This window comes from Drosophila albomicans, chromosome 3 (genome assembly GCF_009650485.2).
Source record: "Drosophila albomicans strain 15112-1751.03 chromosome 3, ASM965048v2, whole genome shotgun sequence".
Lineage (NCBI taxonomy): Eukaryota > Metazoa > Arthropoda > Insecta > Diptera > Drosophilidae > Drosophila > Drosophila albomicans.
This window is the reverse complement of record NC_047629.2, coordinates 42,955,080-42,979,782: the sequence shown is the minus strand read 5'-3', so window position 1 is coordinate 42,979,782 and position 24,703 is coordinate 42,955,080. Positions and strand designations below refer to the sequence as shown.

The 24,703-nt window shown below is 35.7% G+C and overlaps 2 protein-coding genes across 3 annotated transcripts; both read left to right on the top strand.

Annotated features, from left to right (window-relative positions):
• Positions 1–1,292: 1,292 nt before the first annotated feature.
• On the top strand, positions 1,293–13,496 carry LOC117567681 (proton-coupled amino acid transporter-like protein pathetic). Of its 2 annotated transcripts, XM_034247802.2 has the most exons (8): positions 1,293–1,500; positions 8,257–8,304; positions 8,373–8,437; positions 10,900–10,995; positions 11,066–11,216; positions 11,284–12,086; positions 12,156–12,267; positions 12,338–13,496. In XM_034247802.2, exons 2-8 carry the CDS (start codon positions 8,290–8,292, stop codon positions 12,530–12,532), a joined length of 1,437 nt encoding a protein of 478 aa, XP_034103693.1. In that variant the 5' UTR covers positions 1,293–1,500; positions 8,257–8,289; the 3' UTR covers positions 12,533–13,496. The 2 variants fall into 2 exon arrangements, with proteins under 2 accessions (XP_034103693.1, XP_034103694.1); XM_034247803.2 differs by lacking the exons at positions 1,293–1,500; positions 8,257–8,304; positions 8,373–8,437 and adding an exon at positions 10,778–10,830.
• Positions 13,497–18,867: 5,371 nt separating this feature from the next.
• LOC117571738 (uncharacterized) lies at positions 18,868–24,403 on the top strand. Its single transcript, XM_034254055.2, has 9 exons — positions 18,868–19,380; positions 19,473–19,625; positions 20,946–21,195; positions 21,302–21,474; positions 21,582–21,640; positions 22,241–22,310; positions 23,139–23,399; positions 23,786–24,126; positions 24,190–24,403. Exons 1-9 carry the CDS (start codon positions 19,282–19,284, stop codon positions 24,302–24,304), a joined length of 1,521 nt encoding a protein of 506 aa, XP_034109946.2. The 5' UTR covers positions 18,868–19,281; the 3' UTR covers positions 24,305–24,403.
• The last annotated feature ends 300 nt before the right edge of the window (positions 24,404–24,703 follow it).

Genomic DNA, 24,703 nt, shown 5'->3' with positions numbered 1-24,703 from the left:
AGTCTCTGAAACACGGACCGCTAATAATGACTTATTTTGTTATTTTCAAATAAAGAAACATTTATTTATAATTGAATGTAGCAGTGCGTATTTTGACGCTGACCTAATCATTATTTTTTAATTATAAATATTTATTGTCATTTTTAATATTAAACATATGAGTGCAATCCTTGCTCTAAACTTTAACATTCCGTAATATCAAGGTATACTAATTCCAATGAGTTTCTCGAATCGTCGATTGTGTGGCGAAATTATGCAGGATTATGAGAAGGGAATTACCGATGACTAATCTAGATATTAAATATCCCCACAAACTGCAGGGCTCCCACGAATATTAGCTGAATAGCCAAACATTTGCTCCCGAAGTCAACCCTACATAGATAACGCTCATAATATCTATCTCTCTCTCTCTCTCTTTGTCGCTCACAGCACACGAGTTTTAAGCATGTGCTGCTTTCAGTTTTTTGTTTATTTATACAATAAAAAAAAACAGGCACTTTAATTCTCTGTTCGCATATTGTGTTTAATTGAATATGACTTGCAAAAAAATACTGGTTTAGCAAGTCAATTTCACCATAAACTGATAGATATATTCGGCATTCAAGTTGTTTATCTATTAAATAGATTTCCCTAGAACAATGACGTATGCACACACTATCATTAAGTATGTGGGAGGTGTGCAACGATGCCATGTCATGACCAATTGACATTTTTTTGCCGTTGCGGATGCACTGTATGTTCAAACAGCACTGTGATAACATTACATAGAAATCATCTCATCCTTTTTATCTCTGATGCAATACGCTGTTAGATTTCATTTATTTTTGCCAACGCTTCTAATTTAAAGTTTCATGTTACCGTCGAGAGCGTCAAACAAAACTTTAAAAAGAGTTTGCCACGCTTACGAAAGTCTGCACTGAATTTCGTCAGCCAATCTTCAAATGCCAAGGCCCTTGCCCTTCTATTCCTGTGCAGGCTTTTACTGCTACAGTAGAAGTTCTCTTCCTTTGCCTTCCTCCTCAAGTTTGGCTCTTATACCTTTACTCCCTAGTCGGTAAAACGCGCTTCAAGGAGACATTAGTATGCCATCTAACCAGAGAGAGGGAAATACATCGGCCAAACATCCACTCTCATTTACGGTGTCTCTCGCGTAGTACGCCGGCTGCCATTGGCAGGAGAGCGCCGCAATATATTTGCCCTTTATTCAGTCTCTCACAATATTTTTTTTGGCGCGCTCGCTGTTTTTCAGCGCTCTCACCGGTTTATAAAAACGCTGCTCGACGCGGCAACGCCAGTTGCTTATGAGTTCTTACTGCGTGAGGTTGCAAACCGTTTCGGTGGTGAATATTTTTGTGGAGAGCAGCAGCAACTACAATTTTTAGAATTGTTAAACGTGCATTAATTATTATCGTATATAAACTGCGAGGGAAAACTGTGCAAACCATATTAAGAAAGTGTTAAACAAAAACAAGTCAAACGACCCCAAAAACAGTGAGCAAAGTAAGTACACACACGCATTGCATGGGTGTATTTTGTATGTTCTCTTTTTTTCGTGTATGCGCCGCAGCATTAGAAGAATGACAAAAAAAAAAAAAAAAAATGTCAAGCACATGGTACAAATTTGGTTGTCTACAAATAGACGTTCGACTGCATGGCGATAGACAAAACTCACAGACACAGAGGTTATGCAGTGAAATTTGAAAACCAAATGGAAAAACTCAAAACAAATGCGAAATAACGAAATGCTCATCAAAAATAAATAAGCACATGTCCGAATTGCATGGCTGCAAAGTTCGAAAAGAAATTAAAAAAAAAAAATTGTGTCATATTGAATTTGTTGGTTAGCACTGCCGTCGTTGTGGTTGTTGTCATTACTCAACATGTATTAAATATGTACATAACGTAAAGCTTAACGTCAATTATTGTACTTGCACACACCTACGAAAGCAGAAAAAGTGCAAAGCAAAAAACCCTTTTAAAGCCCGCCAGAAAATATTCATACTATTACTCTACTCAACATTGACACGCGTATGCAACGTAAGCGAAACGTCGCGCCGCGACGTCGGCTTCGCTGTTAGCGGCGACGCTAACGTTTTGCCAGCGTTGCACCTGTTATGTTATGTGCTGCGACTCCTCAACAAATCTGAACATCGCAATTCGTATACCCTACGCATTGAAGAACTTTAGGTTCGACCTTTATTTGCAAACTGTCAACAATTCATTAAATTTGCTAGCCATGAATGAAAACTTAATCGTTGTACTAATACAACCAAATGCAAACAACAACAACAACTTTGCATGTGACTCTTTTAAGCGCAATTTGACTTGCTGATGTGCCACGTTTTGTTTTTTTTTTTTTATTTACAATTGCTCGTACGTAATCTAACAATAATTGAGGAGAAAGTCGAATCATTGCTTGCAGACTGAGTTGAACTCAGTGTTCATTAGACTATGTCTAATTCATAGCGAAACTTCCTCCCTCAACACAATAAACAGCAGGTAATTTGTTAGCTGCCATCGTATCCCATCTTCTGGGAAAGGTCGTAAAATGAGGAACTATCAATGCGAGACACCGAGCGCTATGTAATTCATTTTTCAATGTCGAATATGGTATATTGATTTTTGAGACCCTGTTCTTAAGAAATAGAAAGAGTCTACTATTGTGGTGGAAGTGTACACCACAAACTTAAGGATTAAATATATCCAATTACCACATTCATTTTTACATTTACATTTTAAAAAGGTGGTTTTTATACTTAAATTAAATTTAATGAGAATATTTTACTAGCATATCAATTCATAAAAATAACTTAATAACTTAAATGCAATTTAATAATAATACATTACATCACTTCATAAATATCTTTAATCCCAAAAAGTAACATTTTTATAATTATTTAAATTTGTAAAGGAAAATAAGATGGTCAAGCCAAGGCGAATAGATCGATTTCTGTTCTTTGGGGTATGGGGATAATTAAAATAACAGAAATTTACAAGCGTGCAAAGCAAATTTAGTCAAAGTCGCAGTGAAAACTGTGACGTCAGCTGGGAATGAGAGAAAAAGACGTCAGCAACTGTTGAGCGTGGGCAACATTGATTCCTTGTCCATATTTGTACTTCACCATTAAAAGTTTAACGACATTCCCAAGGGAGCAACTGTTCAAATACTGAGCTAAGCAAACTAATATTAGAATTTTTTCTTAAAAACCTGCAGTTATGAAATATCTTTAGTCCACTTAGTACAATATTGCGTCTTGTTTACGGTTATTCCTTGACGTTTGTTCTTTACATTGTACTCGCTGCTTGTTTGTTTGCCCATCAATTTGTGCAAATTGTCAGCTTACGCCCTTGTACTTGAGGTAACGTAAGTGGTAATAGAACAACTACCCCCATCTCATGTCATTCTTTCTTTAACTGCTTCTGCTTCTTGGGCAAATTGATTTATTTTTAGACGTAACCAATTGCCGTAACGGAAGCTCAAGACACCTCAGGTGTTCATTGATTGTTCAATTGTTGTAAGCAAATTGCTCGATAAATTTTCCTAAAAATATTCAAATTATTTCTTATTAATAGACAACGAAACTATCTGTCTTGTGACTAATATACAGCACTGCGGATTCTTATCAGTACTGAAGACCCCTTTGCTTACGTAAGGTCAACCCCACTCCCCCCCCAAAAAAAACACTCCATTTGTTTACACACTACTTGAGCCGACACATTATCTGTACACACACACACGCCACAAAATGGTAATTACCTTTGAGTTGCATGCAGTTTCGTTTCATTCCATCGTTCCTCCCCCCCCATAGACCCTATCTATAAAGTACCCAACACGTAAACATTACAAATGAAGTCTCTGACATAAACAAAATTAAGTAGTGGCAATTTTAGTTGTTTAAAAAGATCATTCCTAGGCAGTTGACTTTCGCGGTGATAATAGAAATTCTAAACTTGAAACTAATTAATTTTCTAGCAACTCATTGGATGACATTGCTAATTGTGAATCCCCCCCATTAAACCGTCTGGAACTAAAAAGAATAGATCGTAATCTACAATTATTTTCCATTCTAAATTTATAGAATAATTTCATTTTTGCAAGGCTTTTACATATGGAAATGTTTATCATAAAATTGACAAGACTTTCCCTTGACGTTCCCATATTCGAGTCACATCACACGTTTTCCTTATCAGTATCGAATCACAAACGTAAACTTGAAAGCAAGAAATACAATACTTTCTTAATTGAGAGATGTCGATTGAGTCTCAAATTCGTAAAGAAAATTCTGCGTATACAAATTGCAAACGAAACGCTCGAGTATTCTGAGAGCAAATGAAAATGTTGCGGCTGATGAAATTTCTATGAAACTTTGCACGGCGTTGCATGAACTTGAGTCTAAATATAAATATTTTTTTTTAAAATGAACAACTAATACATATATGGTTTTTGAGCACATTTTTCTAACAATAGCTTTACTTATGCTGACGGGAAACGACAACAGTCAGCAAATTTCCAAAAAACCCCAAGTTCTTAGTAATGTTTCTTATCGGATTGAAAAACATTTATTTATGACTGCCCTACAAAATTCCGCAATCACGTTTACTTCAAAATTATCGCGGTTTCCCTTATAAAAAAAGACCGACATAACTTATGATTTGGTTGTGGTTAAACCTCATGGTTTTTGTTGCACATTCCAACTCATTCACAATAAACGAATGCAAGTTTTTAAAAGCATCAATTTTATATTTCTAAAAATGGAACACGTGTTGTTATATTTCGATAAGGGGCCTGGCCGCGGTGGCTCAATTTTCAGCAAAGAGAGTAGAGAGCATAAAGTTTAAGAAAATCCAATCTCCTCTCTTATAATGCTGGATGCTGTGCGCTGAATGTGCTCAGAGAGAGAGAGAAAGAGAGCAAGAACTGACGTCACATATGATTTTCAGATTAGGCGCAACAGTCGTTGCAGTTTTACGATGCACACAACAGATGTGCCCAATTCGTAATGGGATAAAAGAAACATAGAAACATAGAAACTCAGAATGCGTTCCTGCTAAATTTTTGCGTTGTATTCTCTATTGTGCCATTCCCCAATTTACATATATACATATGCATAGGTACATATGCTAAACGTCAAAAATTTCATTCTCAAGGCTGGCATTGTGATCAGTCTTTTCTGCGCACGAAACAATTGCTTTACGACGCGCAAAATCCTATGAATGGGCCGTCTAAATTTAGACTAATCGTACATGATCTTTCTTTCCTTTGTTGTTTACTCATAAAAGCATCCTTAGTCAATTGAGAATTTGTCCAAAAATAAAGATAAAATTATGTCTATTATGGTTCATTTAAATTTTCACACAGAAAAAAAGTTTTATTATCAATATCTTGATACTAAGAATTTTGGTCTAATAAGTGCGTCTAGAACATAAGAAAATCATAAAGTTAGAAAACACATCTCGTTTTCTAGAACATTTAATATAAGACCCAAGTTCTTATAAATTAGAACAAAATTTTATAGTTTTAACACCATCTTATTATAAAATAAAAAAAATGATATCAAGTTAATTGGAATTTTGTATCATAAATCTAGAATTTTTGTTCTTATTTCGAGAATTTGGACATTTTTCAGAATAATGTTCTTAGTTTTAAGAATTTGTTCTTAAAGACGAATGTTTTCCATTTTAGAACTTGGTCTTTTTTCAGTGTAGTTACTCTATAGATGATATTTAGGAAGAAGGAAAAGAGAGATTTGTATGCTTTGCTACTTGTGAAGATTGACATTTAACAAATATTTATTATATATAGTCTGTTTTTGATTCATATCAAAGAAATTTGGCTATAGTCTAATGGACTTTAGACTTGTCAATCGCTGGGCGAATATATTCAAATAGAAATACTTACGAAAATGTATTTAAGAATCATCTTCAAATTTTGTAGTACTTGTTCCTCTAATTGAAAAGTCACGGACACGTGTAGAACCCTTAATTAAGAGTGATGAAATCAATTTTGTTTCCCGAAAACTTTTGACAATTTCTAGTGAAACGAAACGATGACAAGAACAACAATAGAGCACTTAAAATACCCCTCAAGGGCAACATTTACAGTTATCTCACAAATTTTTGACTATGTCATGCTCTGGTCCCGGGGTCCGGGTTTGTGTCTATCAGTTTGTTCACGCAACAAATTCTTCTTCTAGTAGTAATGTGTATAGTATATTTTATATGCTATGGATGTTGGCACTGATACTATAAATCGATCAATTATCTAAAAAGTTTTGCGCAAAAACCGGTTTGAGGCGGTTCGGGTCATGAGATTATGGTATTACCTCACTAAAAATATCTCAAATGAAGCAAAACACTAACAATAATAGATGAGAGGGAACTGTGCCAAATTTTTATAGACTCACACTGGGTGAAGGTCTGTCGACTCTTTGTTGTTAAATGCGTACTATAAGCGCTATGTTTATTTAGTCGTGGCCAATCTAACCGGTGTAGAAGTGCTTTAATATCTCAACACCAATGTGAGGAAAATTTGATTCATTCATTGCGGCACGTTCCATGCTCAACGAACTTTGATAATGCTGTTCCGATGTTATAATTGACGAATACTAATATCTTATCTCGAGGTGTGTTATTTAGTGTATGCGTGATTTAGTGACGCGTTGGCATATTTCTTTTCCCCAGGAGGAGGAAATCAAAATTTGTTATAGCGCACAAGTCTGGAGGTTATAAATCTGGCAGTCGACAACTCTGATTAGTCGCGTGAAGATAAAGAAAAGCATGGCAAATTGTTTGATAAACTGAATAGAATAGAATTGAAAAGATCATTTAAGATAGTGGCTATTATGACTGGCAAATTGTGTTATATAGCCAATGCAGTTTCAACTGGATTAAATCTAAGGGAAAGATAATGAAATTGAAAGAAGTTAAAGCTGAGAGATCAGCTCATATTCTATATGAAAAGTAAAGGAATGTGAGTTGTACGAATAATTGTAAAGCGATCGTTTAAGATTGTTTTACAACATTAAGAATTTCAGTTATACAAGTTGCACGCGAAAGGATTGCTGTGGATTGTATTACAGCTGTTGTGGAACGAAATGGATGCCACAAAAAAATAAGACTTGTTTTTCGCACAACTTAATTCGGCAACCAGACTCAAAGTTCATTCAACCTCCTCACAGCAAAAAATGTGCTGAAGCAAACGAAAGCCAAATAAACCAGCATAAAGAAAACAGCAAAAAAAAAGGGGGAACGAAATTCAAGCATTGAAAAATGTTTACGCATGTAAATAACCAACCACAAAAAAAAGTAAATTAATCTTGTCAGTCTATATGGCTTATTAATTCCAAAAAAACAAAATGTGTTCTATATGTGGCTAGACCTCGACTTTGTTTACAGTTTACAACAGTTTGAACAAGGTCGAATATGATAGAATGATGGTAACGTAGTTGCTAATGAGACAAAGTTTGGCACATTGAATTGACGTATGTGACAAAAAAACAGAGAAAAAAAAAACATTGTCACACGACTTGCAACACACCGCATCATCACACCCACTTGTCCCGAATGTGTCTTGTGAAATTTAACACATTTAACGAATTTTGGCAGGGATTTGACATAGTATTAATAATAGAAGCGCAACCACAGTCGGTAAACAACAACAAACTCATCATCATCGTGACAGGGCCGAAATATTGAATGGGACAGTTTAGTGAAAATGCTCGAAGGTTCATTGATAGCGCCTTCTTTGGTAGGGGGCTTCGACTTTTGCACCAAATATAACATACATATATAAATAGAACTCATTGAACACACAAATAAAGAGATAGAGAGAGATAGAATTCAAGTGAATAAATTGACTTGTCGCAAATCTGGCAAAAGCACAATCAAGGGAAAAGTTTACTTTAATAATTTAAGTAAATCAAATGTCTGTATTGAAAGTGCGGCGCACGAATCAATTAAAAGGCAATTGAACGCATAAATTATATCGAATTAAAGCCAATAAACATATGTACTATATTGATAAAATGCCGACGGAATTTTTGATCGCATCCGTGCGCCGACCAATCAAACTCTGTCTGCTGAATCAATCAGGCAATTTGCATTCGCAAGTAGTTACACTATTTGATCACACATATGGACACCATCATCATCATCATTATCATCTTACACTTTCTGGCTGTAACCAATATTTACTCTATTCAATTAATCAATTTTTACTCACTTACTTTACTCTTTTCTCTGTCTCTCTCTTTGCAGTCGGTACACTGAGAAATTCAATACACAGACAAAATGGTCAACGTTGTGGTAAGTAATATTGTTGATAATTTGATTAAATGATTGACTAATTGATTAATTGCTGTCAATATTTGCAGCCAGACAATGGCGCCAAACATGGGCCACAGGAAATGGAACAATTCCTTCCCGGCGATGGCACCAAGTGAGTAGTCTAGTATTTCATAAATTGTTGTGATGTTTAGATGAATGAATTCATAAAAAGTTTGCACATTGCGTGTGCAACAATTAAATGTTAGTTAAGCTAACAAATTCTACGTAACTTGCCGCCAAAGTCACTTGACTAATTGAGTGTTTGTAGTCTGGTATTAAGAGGTATTATATCATGGTTCAAGATCGCAGATCTTAACTAGCAAAGTTAAAAGTCATAAACAACTCTGAGTGCAATTAAGTTAACTAACAACTAACAGACGAAAGATAGACTAAATTAATTAGATCAGCTTATCATCTAAACGAAACACGTAATGCAAATCGAATCCAATTTACGTACGTTAAAAGCGTTTCCAAAGTTCAACTAATAATATAATATTTTACTACAAAAATACGCTAAATAATTTCCTGGCTTTTGTTGTCTCCAAGTGCAAGTTCAAATAACAAAACTGAGTCGCTTTACTCAGCAGTCTGATGCGAAATGATAATGTATTTGAACCCCGCTTATCACTAAATGCACAGAGTGTCTTCAAGTTGAGCAGACTCAACTGCAACGTCACACCCTTTGTTGTTTTGCTTATTTGTGCATTCAAAGATCATCTGCATGCAAATGAATGTTTTCTTACATTTTTGCAAGGCAAATATTATTTTGCAGCTTGTCAAAGCAAACAATTTAAATGTCAATTGACAACACACGTTTCACGTTCCGAAAAACAAGCTCGAAATTAGAATAGAACATCATCAACAAGAAAAACAAATTTAATTTTTAGTTGATAATCTGTGAAAATGTATTTATAAACAGCTCTGTTTCTAGCCGTAAAGTGTAAACAAATAATTAATGGAATATAACCAAATCTAATTGTTTTGGGTAAATCAGAAAAGTTACACTCGAATTGAAATCTATTTGAACGATCAGCTTATATGATAACCTTTAGCTTTTGCTAGTGAAACCTTGCGCTTCAAATGATAAGAAATACTTTAATTCACAATCAAACTGAGCATGAATAAATAATAAAAACACTCGCCTCTAAAGGTTGTAGCTGATAGCTGGCTTCAGTATTTACTGCTGCATGTTCTACAGATTATTATCGCACTTAATTCGCTTCAAATGTTATTTTAATCAATTTGTATTTGACCGAGAATTCTTTTTCGGCATTTCAACATCTAGTCGCACTCATCAATAAAATATTTGCTGCTGACCCAAGTGGCAACAAGTGCCAAATTTTATTTACTTTTAGCAAATAGCTAAAGTGAACACGCAAATGTTTGCTTGACTGCTGCAGCTAAAATAAATAGCAATGGCCACAGAAAAAACATGTCCAAATATGCTTTAGAAAATTATAAATTTTAAAACAGCTTGCATTAAATTTGAAAGCATAAAAATGTGGAACAAAGACTTGTGCAAAATTCCCAAATTTAGCAAATATTGAAGAATTTGTTTGACGTATATTGTGCATTAAAATGATATTGGAGATATAATTTTGAATTTTGTGAAATGCACAGAAAGATAAACACGAATAATCTAAAAAGAAATTGCTACAAAATAATAAAAGAAAGCTAAAACTTAGGCATCCAAACAATGGAATAGGATAGAAAAATGTATTGATTACTATCCTACATTTTTAAATAATCATTTAACTTACGATTTTATTATGATATTAGTATAAAATCTCAATTCGATGAAACAAATTTAAATAATTAATTTTTATTTTAAAGTTATTTATTTGTAAAAGTAGACAAAAATTTATAAAAAAATCTTAGCCTACTAAAGGAGAAGAGCCATATATTTTAAAGTTATTCGTAACTTAACTATGAAAAACATTTTTAGTATAGCTTAAAATAATAAGCATAAGTATTTAGTTCGAAGTTATTAAAAGGGTATTTGAATGAGGCTATTTTAGTACAGCCTGAGACATTTTAATATTTCTTTAGTACAGCCTAAAAGTATGCTACAAATTTTGCTTAAACTTGCAGTTTCTTTGGTTCACGCATTTGAACCAATTTCTTTGTCTGATGCAATGAAAATGCGAGCTTAAATCAGGCTCAAATAAATAGTAGCATAAGTGTAGAGTGGCCAATCACAATTGGCAGCCCAAATATGGCAAGTTGTTGTTACTTTTCATGTAATTACATGTGCTCTTGCCGATGTTGTTGTTGTTGTCGTGTGCCCGCTGCTTGTAAACACGCAGTGGAGTTGTAGACGTCGACAAATGGCTATAATTGCAGATGCAGCAATTCCAAAAGCCAAAGAATTTCGCTTGCCACTTTGGCCATAAAAGCAAAGAAAATGTTTTCATTTTAGTTGTTGGTCAACTGAGGTGCACAACAGATCAGAGATCAGAGCTTTAAAATGAAAGACGACTTAGAACCCACAAACGTTGAGTTGAGGTGGCAAATTGTTGAACTTTGTTTAACTACATTTTACTAATAAGTGATTTATCATTTTTTCATTTTTAGATACAAGATTCAGCCGCGTAAATCAGATGCCGAGCAGGCCTTGGCTAACAATGATTTCGATCCATTTGCGATGCGAGACAATGAGCATCCCACAACGTAAGTACAAATCGAGCGACAATTAAAATGGGAAAATCCTTTAACGATTTCTCTTCTTTCTCTCCTTTAGTGATAGAGAAACTTTAACGCATTTGCTGAAGGCTTCGTTGGGCACTGGCATTCTGGGCATGCCCATTGCCTTCATGTACTCCGGTCTTGTCATGGGCATCATTTCCACCATCATCACTGCCATCGTCTGCACGCACTGCAGTTACGTGCTGGTAAGTTCAAAGATCAAACACACTCTTCAGCATATCAATTAAGTGAATATTCTTTTCGCATCTTTAGGTCAAGTGCGGTCACAAACTGTATTACCGAACACGTCGCACCAAGATGACATTCGCTGAGATCGCCGAGACAGCATTCCAAAGGGGTCCCAAATGGTGCCGTCCGTTTGCGCCCGTTGCCAAGTTCTCCATATTGTTTGGCCTCTTTCTCACATACTTTGGCACATGCTCCGTCTACACGGTGATTGTGGCCAAGAACTTCGAACAGGTGCTGGAGCATTGGCTGAAGTTCGATATTGATTCACGTGTGCTCATCGCCATATTGCTGATACCATTGATCATTATTGCGTGGGTGCCCAATCTCAAGTATCTGGCGCCCGTTTCCATGATCGCCAACGTCTTCATGGGCCTGGGACTGTTGCTTACATTCTACTATCTGGTTCAGGATTTGCCATCGATTGCCGATCGTGAACTCTTCACCTTTGGCACGCTGCCGAATTTCTTCTCAATCACCATTTTTGCAATGGAGGCCATTGGTGTCGTGATGCCGCTGGAGAACAACATGAAAACTCCAAAGAATTTCCTCGGCATTTGTGGTGTCCTCAGCCAGGGCATGTCGGGAGTTACGTTGATCTATATGCTGCTCGGTTTCTTGGGTTATCTGCGCTATGGCGATGCCACCCATGATAGTATTACCCTGAATCTGCCCACAGAAGAATGGCCTGCTCAGGCTGTGAAAATTTTGATCGGTTTGGCCGTCTATTGCACATTTGGACTGCAGTTCTATGTGTGTCTAGAGATCGGCTGGGATGCCATCAAGGAGAAGTGCACCAAGCGTCCCATTTTCGTCAACTATGTACTGCGGTAGGTTACGAATATTTTCACATTTTTGTTCCCTAACTAACTCGATTTGACTTTCTTTTCATCTTACAGCACCGTGCTGGTTACTGCCGCTGTTGTGTTGGCCATTTCAGTGCCTACAATAGGACCATTCATGGGTCTCATTGGTGCCTTCTGCTTCTCCATACTCGGTCTCATCTTTCCGGTAAGTACTTCACATTCCGGTAATTCCGATGTCTGGTCGAATCTAATGTGTGTTCCTTTTTTTCTTGTAGGTGTTCATTGAGATCATTGTGCACTGGGACACCGGATTTGGTGCCGGTAATTGGATCATTTGGAAGAACATTATCATCACGTTGTGTGGCATTTTTGCTCTTGTCTTTGGCACACAGAGCGCCATCAAAGATATCATGGCAACCTACGGTCCAGCCCCAACTCCAGCTACAATACCAGTGCCCTCAACGGCATAAGCTGGCCACAGATTCAATCTCCTGTGCATAACAAACACACTCACACATACACAAAATCTGTCATGCGAGAAAAAACACAGTGCTATACCAAGGGATATATATTTATTATATACACTATATGTATACATTTGAGAGATATACTTTTTAGCATAGTTTGTAGTGTTGCAAAATGAAAACCAGAGCTGCACAGGCTCCGTTTCACTTTCCTAGGGAATCTAACTATTGTTAGATGTAAAACAACAATCCCCCCCAAACAAAAACCAACCAACCAACACATTTTGTAAATGTTTTCTTCGTTTTCACGTTTAAACGCATTGGATAGTAGTACCCTAAGGTTTACTATACACCATATTATACACTATACTACTACTTATACTATAAACTTATTCGAGTGCCTAACTATTTAGCACACAAGCAGCACCAAGAAAACAGTTTAAGCACCATTTTTATAGTAGATATGCAAATGCAATTATATTAATTAGTTGTTGCGCGTACATTTTAGTACCGAATGAAACAGTTAACTAGCTTAAACTCGTACCACAAACAAACAAAAGAAAAAGAAAACCGTTGATGGCTAAATGAAAAAGACTTTATACCCTCAATCTTATATCCAATCCCATATTCCCGCTCCGTTTCGATTTCAATCTGTTCTATAAGTATTACGAAAAGAGAAAACAAAAGCAAAACAAAAAATTGCAGGCGTATACATATTTTTTAGCTCAACTTTTTAGCATGTTTAGTTCATAAGCAATACGATATAGTCCTAGTTTCCCTCGCGAAGCCTCGCCCCAACAAAAAAACACTCTGTCAACATTCGGAAAAAGAAAAAAAACACAAAAGACTTTTATTTTTGTACATACATTATACAGAGTGTCTCTTTTTCTGGGGTCCCAACATCAACTAGGATATATTTCGCCTTTCAGTTACTCAAAATTATACACTTTGCGAGTAGTATAAAAAAACGTTTGTTTATTTTTTTTTCTTTTTTGTTTTATATCCATTCATTAGTATCATTTGCTAAAGCGATATTCACACTTTTGTTGCATAACATTTGTATTTTAATTGTAGCTATAAATAAATCAATGATAAAACAAAAAAAAATATTGAATATTTTAAAAGGGCAAACACATCGAAGTAATTAAATCGAATTAAACGCAGTTTTTGCATTTAAACGAAAAGTTCACTTTTATATTAGATCTTTCGATTTACAGCTGTCAATTGTTCAGTTTTGAAGATATATATATATATATTGTATTATCTTTATTGAAGATTGTCCATTTTAAGATTGATATAATTGTTTACTTTTTGAAAAGTGTTAACAGCAAAGTGTTAGAACAAACCCGAAATAGCATACAAATAAAAAAAAGAATGTAAAATAAATGAAAATGTGTTTTATTGCGATTGCGTTACGCTTGAAAATCACAAACGTTTTCAACTGTGCGAACATAAAGCGGAAGCGGATCTGGGAACAAGTTTATTCAATGAAGAAATGGTCAATTTTTTACTGCACAAACAGCTTGAACCGGTTCAATTGACACTCTTGCGTTGCGATACAGCCTTGTAATTGATCAATTGCCACTTGATCAATTGGCAAGCATGATGATTTGTGTTGCACGCGTGTTTTCTATACCCAATAGCTAAGGATTGAAATGGGTATATTCATTTAATGCGAGCTGCAAATGTTTACGAGCATCTCTGACTCTTCTTGACCCGAGATACTTTAGATATTTTAATCCGTCTGTCTGTCTGTCCGTCTACAGAAGCAGCTACATCTCTAAAACTATTAAAGTTAAATACATCAAATTTTTTAAGAATGCTAGACAAATCAAGTTAGGTATAACAATAGCCCTCGTTACCATATTCAAACAGAAATCCAAGAAATAAACATAGTATGATCTAAGCAAGGTCTTTTGAGTCTAGGAATTATTTCTAAATTACAAATAAAATAAATAAACAACAAATCCATTCTTCAAGAATGTTTGCAAGCATATTCTAGGAATTATTTTCAAATTACAAATAAAAATAAATATATAATAAATGTATTCTTCGAGCATATTCGCTTCTTGTTGAACAGAGGGACTATATAATAATATTTCCATCCGTCTGTCCGTCTGTCCATATACATAAACACCTAGATCTCCATAACTAATAAAGCTTAATAACTAATAAGTCCAAATTACAAATAAAAATAAATAAATAATGACGAGATTCTTTGAACCTTTTTTAAAAAAAGGATATAAAGTGAATAAAATTACTTTCTATATATTAGTTTCACACAATTTGCTTTATCATCCTATAAAAATGACTGAAGGGTATTTGAAACACCATCAATCCGGCTTAGTTATTATTTATTTTGCTACCGACTTGAAGTCAGCACGTGGTCATCGTTATAGCAAATGGCAAACAAAGAAATAAGGCAATAATCGAAAATCGTGCGTTAATTGGCATTAAATGCCCGCAAATACACAATTGTGGCCCACACAATGTCTGATTGGCAAATGGCACAGACAATAAATACTATACAAATACTATACAAAAATAAATACAGGCCAGTTGCTGCTGCTGCGTTTTGGCCTGAGGCAATTGAACCTGCCCGTGGGCCGTGGTCCATGATGGTCCATAGACCGTGGGCCAATTTGTAGCCAAGCCAAGCTGCAAGTCAATGTGCTCTTGAGGCCATCTCGCGATATTTGGCATTTCATATTGTATTTGTGACAGTTTTTTTCAGTTTTGGAAAGGCTGCAGACGTGGGAATGTTTGTTGAAAAATCCTTGACTCGCAGTTAGACTCGAAACCGTTACAAATTTGTAATCGAAGAGAGGTTATTGGAGTCGCGAGAGAGAGAGCCTCCAGGAAACCCAGTAAAGCAATTAGCGCGTGACAAGCAACCACAAAACTAGAGGCGATAGGGTTAACATTATGGTTAACAATGGTTTCGTCGACCACAAAAAGATGACTTGCTACCAATTGAGTGCAGCATCCAATTTGCCCAGAGCAGTACTCGAAACTTAGAGATGGAGACTGTAAACAAGGTCGACGGTGATTTAAAATAATTAATCTCTTGATTGTCATCATCAGTTAACTCTAGCTTGGGCATCTTGATTTCAACTCAGAATCCAAGGTCAGGCCAGAAGATCAGACCAGAAGCTGACCCGATTCATTTGTGGTTTTGTAATCTTTTTTCAGTTTTTTTTTTTTTCGTTTGTGTAATCCAATACCACATTTGTAAATTGTCTATGTAACAATATTTATTGTCTGTACTGTGTGTGTGTTGGCATTTGAAATGCTCGTCAAGCATTCTTATCGAGCCCATCGTCAAATGTGACTTTCCCCCACAAATGCTCGATATACTTTTGACACCTCATATGCTATCGGAATATTAAGTGCAGCGTCGTGGGAATATCGCAAACGATTCGATTTTGTTTAGTAGTTATGCATACCAGATCATATGGCCAATGCGGATTAGTCGCCAAAACTTAATTCGCTTTCACAAGCCTCATTCAAGGTCCAAGCAACCCCATCGAACAACATATTTCTGAGAGCCATCAACAAAAATCAAAAAAAAAATATACAACAAAAATGAGAAGAAAAAGAAACCCTTCAAAAAAAATTACACAAATATTTATGATGATAACAAAAACAATCAATAAATGCAAAAAGACATTATAATAAATTGTTAACTGAAGCGCAATCAACAAGCGAATCAAACTAAACACAAAAACAAAAGACCCAAAAAACAACAACAAAGACAAAGACAACAAAACATGAGCAACAACATGAACAGCAGCAACAACAATAACATTCACTTTCAAGTGAGGGGCAAAAGTAGATAAATAAAATGCGATTGACTACAAAATTGCCTTGTTGAAAAGCAAAAGGAAATAAAAAGGAATTGAAAAGCATTGTGATTATCATGCATACTCGTAACAAAGATATTGAATGCTGCAAGTGAAGTAGCGCATCCATCGATCAGTCAAATGCCCACTAAGAGCCAACTTGGTCAAGTTAACAACATCGCGATTAATTAATTACTTGTGGCCTAAATGTTCGAGTGTGTTTATTTTTATTTTTATTTAAATTTGATTTCGTTTTCTTGTTGTTGTGCATGCCACTTTAGCAAATATGTTTACAAATGAAGCGCAAAATATTAAATGATAACTAATTTTGCATTTGAGCTTTAAAGTAAAAGCAAGCGGAAACGTTTGACGGATTGCAAACATACATACCCTGTAGCACTTCAGATCCAAGAGGTATGCTGATTTTAGCAACAGCACAAATATTTGGTATTTTCAGTATTAAAAGGATTTCTCCGTGCAATAAGTCTGGGTTATCCAACTTTTTATCTACATACCAAGTAAATAATTATACAAGGAAAAATTAAATCTTTTGGAAATAGACTGAAAGGTTTTTGTTAGCTTGAAGCTTATGGAATAAACTATGCAATTTATCAAAAACTGTCTTAATTCTTAATTACTTTGATACTTATATCACTTTAAAAAAAAATTGCAAATACAATAAATTTTCTACATTTTAATATGTATTTATGCTCTAAAATTTTGATAAATTCCTTACAGCGTTTAGAACCTAATTACTTATCATTTTAGTCCTCTAATAACTTGTCAGTTTGCGAGGGATTATAAACAATATGCTAAATATATCTGTAAGCATAAAACAGATTCTCAAAGTGAAATGTTATAGCCTTAAATTTATTTAAAGTTTAGCTAGAGATATTTTAGGGGTCACAACAAAAATCCTTACTTTTTAGTAGGGTTATGAATATAACAAATTCTTAAAAAGAATTTCATCAACGTGAATTAATTAAGCAATTCTAAAAGAGAAGCTATTAAAGAGATGCTATTCCAAATTCTTAAAGTGAATTTGGAGCATTTTTTGTTTTTATACCCGCTACCCATAGGGTAGAAGGGTATTATAACTTTGTGCCGGCAGGAAATGTATGTAACAGGTAGAAGGAGGCATCTCCGACCCTATAAAGTATATATATATCTTGATCAGCGTCAACAGCCGAGACGATATAGCCATGTCCGTCTGTCCGTCTGTCCGTCTGTGTGTCTGTGTGTCTGTCCGTCCGTCCGTATGAACACCTAGATCTCAGAGACTATAAGAGATAGAGCTATAATTTTTTTTTTCGACAGCATTTGTTATGTTTGCACGCAGATCAAGTTTGTTTCAAATTTTTGCCACGCCCACTTCCGCCCCCGCAAATCAAAAAAAATCGAATAACAAGCGTAATTTTAAAGCTAGAGTTGCGAATTTTGGTATATATAATAACTACTATAGTAGTTATGATTCCTGAAAATTTGGTTGCGATCAGATAAAAATTGTGGAAGTTATTAAAAAAATACTTTTGTATGAGCAAAAACGCCTACTTACTAGGGGTCTTAGTTGCTTTGGCGGACAATCTGGTATATTATGCCGTCTATGGTATATTTTGAATGTGGTACTATATCGATATAACAAAAATACCATTTGGTATATTTTTAGTATTTTTGCATTTTTGGTATATTTTGAAAAAAAATACCGCAATATTTTGCTTTTATTCAAAATGGGTAGCGGGTATCTCACAGTCGAGCACACTCAACTGTAACTTTCTTACTTGTTTAAATATTGTTTTCTAGCATATTTATTAAAAGTTTCCTTAAAGTTTAGCTAAAGATATTTACGGTCTAAAACCTAAATCCTTACTTCTAATTTTTAGTATGGTTACAAATATAACAAATTCCTAAAACGTATTCAATCGACTTGAAATAATTTAGCAATTCTTAAAGTTGAATGAAAGAGATGCTATTCCAAACTCTTAAAGTGAGTTTTGAACATTTTTTTTTGTTTTTTTAAATTTTACTTAAGCTATCAAAATATTCTTTTTTCCGCCAGTACTCTCTTCTCTATTAAATATAGTAATAAATACTAGATTTTGCCTGCCTAGTATAACCGATTAGATAACTAGCACCTCTGAATTTTTAAATAAATAAATTCTTTTCTAGCATATTTGCCTGCCTAGTATAACCGACTAGATCACTAACTCCTATGAATTTGCCTCTCTCGATTTTGGGCAATCTTCAGATTATGGCAGCAACAACATGATGATGATGTTGCTGAGGATGCTGATGACGACGATGATGATGATGATGATGATGATGATGATGATGATGATGAGTGTCGTGCCAAGTTACCACGTGATGCGCTAGCAGCTTGCTGAAAGTATTCAAAGCTGTTGCTCTTGCTGTCGCTGTCGAAGTTGTCGTCGGCGGCAGAGGCAGAGGCAGCAGCAGCTGAAACTGAAGCAGCAACATCAGCAGCAGCAACAGCAACAGCAGAGGGCACCTGGCACACCGGGCAGCCGACAGCCGACAGAGATCAGCGGGCTTTGGCTTTGGTTTTGGTTTTGTGCATTTGCATTCATTATGTTTGGCACCGTCGACGCGGCCACAACGCCACCGCATAACCACCGCAGTTCGAACACATCAATTGATAGTCAAAGATTCTTTTTAGCTCGTCATTGAATTGCGGTATCAGTTCTCGTGTATTAATGTGTGTGTGTGTTGCAATTATTTTGGCGCTTTTGAAAAATGTTTGAAATGTGGATTTGTACCGAGTTGCTAACACTTGTTTGCTGAGAACTACACATCTGTCAACTCGACAAGTGTCTCACGTTGACCTTTCGCTTGAAATTCCTTTGAAATTGATCGCAGTTAAATCCACATATACATATACAATTATTTACATACATAATGTCGCCATATATCTTAAAATTAGTTGTGCTGCTTTGCCTGAGCTACGCTGCATTCGCCGATGAGCCGCTGATGACAAATCCGGAACGCCACCACAAGGTGTGTAAATCATAGTTATACCATAGAGTTTATATTTGGTAGCCATAAATAATCGTTGCGAAAATGCGCACAAAAAATAAAACCAATTTAAGAAACGCCAAATCTATCGCGAGCAAGTGCTGCCACATGCGGGTGGCAAGATACCAGACACTGCCTTCGAGACCGATCGCCTCTATCTCAATCGTCTGCAAAAGGAGGGCATCTCCATACCCGATGGCATTGTGCCCCAGCAACGGAGTCCACAGGTGAGTGGCAAATAGTCGAAACTACTACTGCATTTAACTGCTCTACAAAACTATGCATGACTATCTCATTTTAACGACTTAACTAATTGCAATTTTTTATTGCTTTTATTTATTTGTTAAGTAAGTAGACTCAGCACAAACTTTAAAAGTGCCTTAATATCTCGTAGTAGTATAAAATTAAAGTTTAACAGATCTATTTTGATTTGATTACTTTTTGTAAAACAAAATCTTAATATTTGTTTGTTTATATTTTTTGTTTATAAAAAATATAACCTTAAGATTACTAACTTACTACATAGCTGACTGATTTTATCTCATAACATAATGACCTATCATATTTTGCCCTTTTTTTTCGGAACTTTTACTTGTCCGCTTCTTATCATTGATTTTATATTGATATTCAATAACGTTAAGGATGAACATATTTTTTGTATTATAAATTGTTTTAATTATAGATAATTAATTTAGAAATTGCTATTTGTGCAAACCAAAAGAATAATTAGTCAGTTATTGAAGTTCTCTTTATACAACCAAGTATGCATTCCACATATTAAAATGGTTTCATAAAATTAGCCTCCCTTTATTATATTAAGGAATCAAATTGCCTACCACTTCCATAAACATTAGAGGAAAGGAAGCCAATCTGCCAATTTTCAGTCCCTCTAATCATACTTTTTGGAAATACATACCATATAATAATATAATTTTTGACAGATTGACGGTATGATAAGTTGTAATTATTGGATATAATAGATTTCGATTTATTTTTACGATATACAACTAATTACACTGTCAATCTGTTAAATTTCAAACTCTATTTGTAGAATTATAATATTATATACATATTTTACGCAATCTATTCCGATGAATTTTTATGATGTAGAACTTATTATACTGTGTAGAAAAATTCACTCAATTTAAATAACAAACACCTCAAAATAAAAATAAGCAAATTTAATTACCTTATGATAAAAACAATAAATATTACTGATTAGTAACTAAATCATTTATCTACCTATTATAACTCCACTAATCTAACCACATTTATTTACTTAACAGTAACTAATTCTTATATTATTTATCTACCTATTACATCTCCACAAAACTAAACACATTTATTTATTTAACAGTAACAAGTAGCAACACTCACAAACTTTCGTTTTTACTTTTACTTTTCGTTATGAAAAAGTGCTTACTCCCATTTCTGCTATCTAATCATCTATTTAACACACAATTATGACGCAATTCTCTTGGCACGATAATGACATTTGTAGCACTCAAAGACCACCCACAACTTTATATACCTTCTTCTACCTGCAGGTCTATCAGTATTATGATAAGAGCATGCGCACCGTTTATCACATTGCCCTGAGCTCAGATGGACGTTATACGCCACGAGAAGGTCGCTACCATTACAGACAAGTGCCCACCGTGGAGACCACTTATCTGTATCCACAGGCCGTGGGTCGTCCGTATGTGTTGGTGGCACCAAAGCATGCATTGCCCACCTATCGCCAGTTGCAGCTGCACAATCCGTTGCTCAATCAGGTGAAATTGCAGCCCAAGAAAGGTGAGTAAAGTGTGCGTGGAATTTAACGCTTCGCTGCACTTTTCAACTTTTCATACATACATATGTATGTACTACATATAAATGTATATTTATGTGGCTGGTGCAGTGCCCAATTTTCTGGAACTAGCGCCCACGGTGGGCAAGAGTCATGCCGTTAGCAGTGCATCCAAGGCGCAGTCCTATCAAAACGTGAATCTTCTGCATGGTCCAGCGCTGCCCGCGTTCAAGAAAACCTCCGGAGGCAGCAAGACCTATGTGGATAGTTATGGCAAGACTCATGTAAGTCCACCAATTCTCCAACTCCAACTCACTCGAGCATAACTAAAGATATTTATTAATGATATCGTTGAACTCTCTTGTGTTTTTTGTTTTTTTTTTTTTTGCAGCTCTACAGCGAATTTGATGATTTGCTTAGCAAACTTCACTTGAATCCCGCAATGCAAAAGTATTAGTTATTATTATGCATATGAGTATTTAATAAGGTCTAATTTTAGTACACACCTATTTCTTATACGCAATCACAACTATCATATTTCTTTGCAATTATAGCCTATTTTTATACCCGGCACTCATGAGACAATAAGTGATCACTGACTTCACTTCTAGGCAAGTTAAAAGTAAATGAATACATTTAAATTCATGGAACATCATTTGGTTTTGTCTGTCTGTTCATACTTTTAAAAGTCTGTATTACAGATATTAAAAAATTCTTTTTAAAGAGTTCCCAATAGAAAGCTTATCATAATTTCCAAATCAATTTAGTGACCCATGTTAAAGAATCTCATTTCTTTAATACTTCACTGTAATAATAACGTACATGCATATGTTAAACTTTATGGTTGGAAATTGATAATGATATATCTCAACTATTATATTAAATTGACTTTTCAAAATTTTGGAAATTGTCAAACTAGTTTCATAACCTAAAATAAATCTTTAAAATTTCACTTATATTAATTTCCCGAATAAAACTCGCTTTATTCTTAAATTAAAAAAAAATTCCTGCCACTTTGATCGCATAATAAAGTGCCCCTTCACACTTAAGAGTTCCGGGTATCTCAGAGTCGAGCAACGTCGACTATCCAATTCTTACTTGTAACTTTAAGCACTACATAGTATGACTTACAGATATTTGTAAAGCCCAGACAATTTGTTGCTTGCAAAATAAAGCATATTGCATTTTACTTTCCCATCCATGCAATAATCGTATCTGCTTTCATATGCATGAGATTACGAGTTTTATGGTCGGACTTAACATCGTTTTGCCTAAGGTTTGTGTTTTCAGTTTTGGAACTTTAATAATTAGGCGGCACAGCGAAAAATAATCGCATAAGCCAAAAGCTCTTTGCCAAAGCAGCTTCCACCATGATACAATTATACAAGGTAGTCTCGTCGGAAAATAGCTTTCGTCAGTGCGCATTCGTATTTCGACGCAAGAGGTTGTCTGCGGACGAAATTTTTAGCGCAATTAACCCATATGCAAAATGACTTTTTGCCATGTATGCCGTAGACACGGATAGAATTAAAATATTTAGAGAATTAGAGAATTCTCATATATATTATTAATATTGTTCATAAACAATTTACATTTTAAAAATATGTGAAGGAGACATTAACATTAGCTTCAAAATATGTAAATATTTATATCATCGTCTAAGGGTTAATGCGCATTTCATTGTTGTCTCGTTCACACTACCACGCTGTGCCTCTTTCACTCGCACACATTGCTAACATAGACAGGGTACCAGCTTTTTTTCCGACGAGACTACCTTCTATAATTGTATCATGGCTTCCACCAAGCACAAAATCGAAAGTTGCGCTGGCGCACACGACGATGACGACGAGAGCCGAAGCAACCGCAGCTAGCAGCCGCTTACCGTTAGACGCTACCCTTGAAAGCTTGCACGACAAGCACGCGACGATGGCAACAGCAATGGTAACAGCAATGGCAACGGCGTCTGCGTCTCAAGTGGATGGCGCGCTTGGAAAAAACTGCACTTCAGTTTCAGTGCGATTTTTCGACCGAACGCAGACGGTTGATCCAACTCCAAATCAAATCAAATAAATTGAGAGAAAAAAAAAGAGCAAATACAACCCAAAAAACGTTAAAGATGTCGATGCTGAACAACAACAGCTCTGCGCTGCTGAGGATGCTGACAACGTTGTTGTTGCTGCTTGGCGTTGCGTTGGCCATTGAAGTGCAGGTGAGTTATGACAGTCAATCAGTCAGTCGATGATGATGATGATGTTGAGGGGGCAGCACTTTTAATTAGTCACTGGGAGATACGCAATCTCCACCCCGCCCAACTCTCCACTTAGCGCGTGGCAGTGAGAGCGAGAGCGAGAGCATGCGACGTTCACTTTTGACCCAAAAATTGTAACATGCAATTCGTATAAAACTCACACACATACACACTAGTATAACACACATACTATGCGCGTATAACAGCATTACACATTGTACACACATGTTTAATTGTTTGCTAATCATAAGCGGGGAGTCTGTGTGGTGGAACCGGTTGGAGCACGCGGCTCCACTATTATGCAACATCTGCAACATTTGATATGTTTACGTTGTGTGTACCTGTAGAAATTTGGACACCTGTATAATCCACCGCAATCGGAGCATCATGCACCACGCCACGAGGACAAACAGGATTTGAATAAAATACCCGGTGTGGCCGGAGTCGATTATCCGATCTATCACGAAGTGCCGCACACGCAATTCAGTTGCCACAACGTGCCCGCTGTGCCGGGCATGTATGCCAATGTAGAGACTGGCTGTCAGGCCTATCATGTCTGTCACGATGGACGCGAGGGTCACCAGGGTGCTTCGTTCTTGTGCACCAACGGCACAATATTCAATCAGAAGGAATTCGCCTGCGACTGGTGGTACAATGTGAAGTGCGAGGAAGCCACCAGCCTCTATCAGTGAGTTGGCAATCACGCGAATACTATTTTCGAATGAATGTAATTGAAATATTTTTACCTTAGTTTGAATGCCGACCCGGAACACAATCCTTATATTCCCAAGAAGAAGCCTGAACTTGAACTTGAGCATGCCGTGCACGATGTGCATAATGGCGCTGGATTTCTAATACACGCATAATTTTCACTTCACCTTTCACTTGCACTATTTAAATTCATTTCAAAATTTTTCACTTCGCAATAAAATTTGGTTTACGTTGCTTCTTTTTCGTTTTTTTTTTGCCATAGCGGTTAATATTTTGGCGGTTATTTTTAGAGGTGAGAGATCGTTGGCTACATCGATATCTGTGAGTTTTTTATATATCGATACGTCATTCTGGATACAAAAATATAGATACTGTAATAATGACTAGTGTCAGGGCTATGACCTCTGATACCGTTTCTGTAAAGTTCTTACAACGAGTTTATCACCAGTTTGTTGTTGATTATACATTAATTTCCAAAACAGTTATCTTAATAAATGATAATCTGAAAAACCAAAACTAAAGCTATGCAAACTTAGCATGAGTATTGCCAGTTT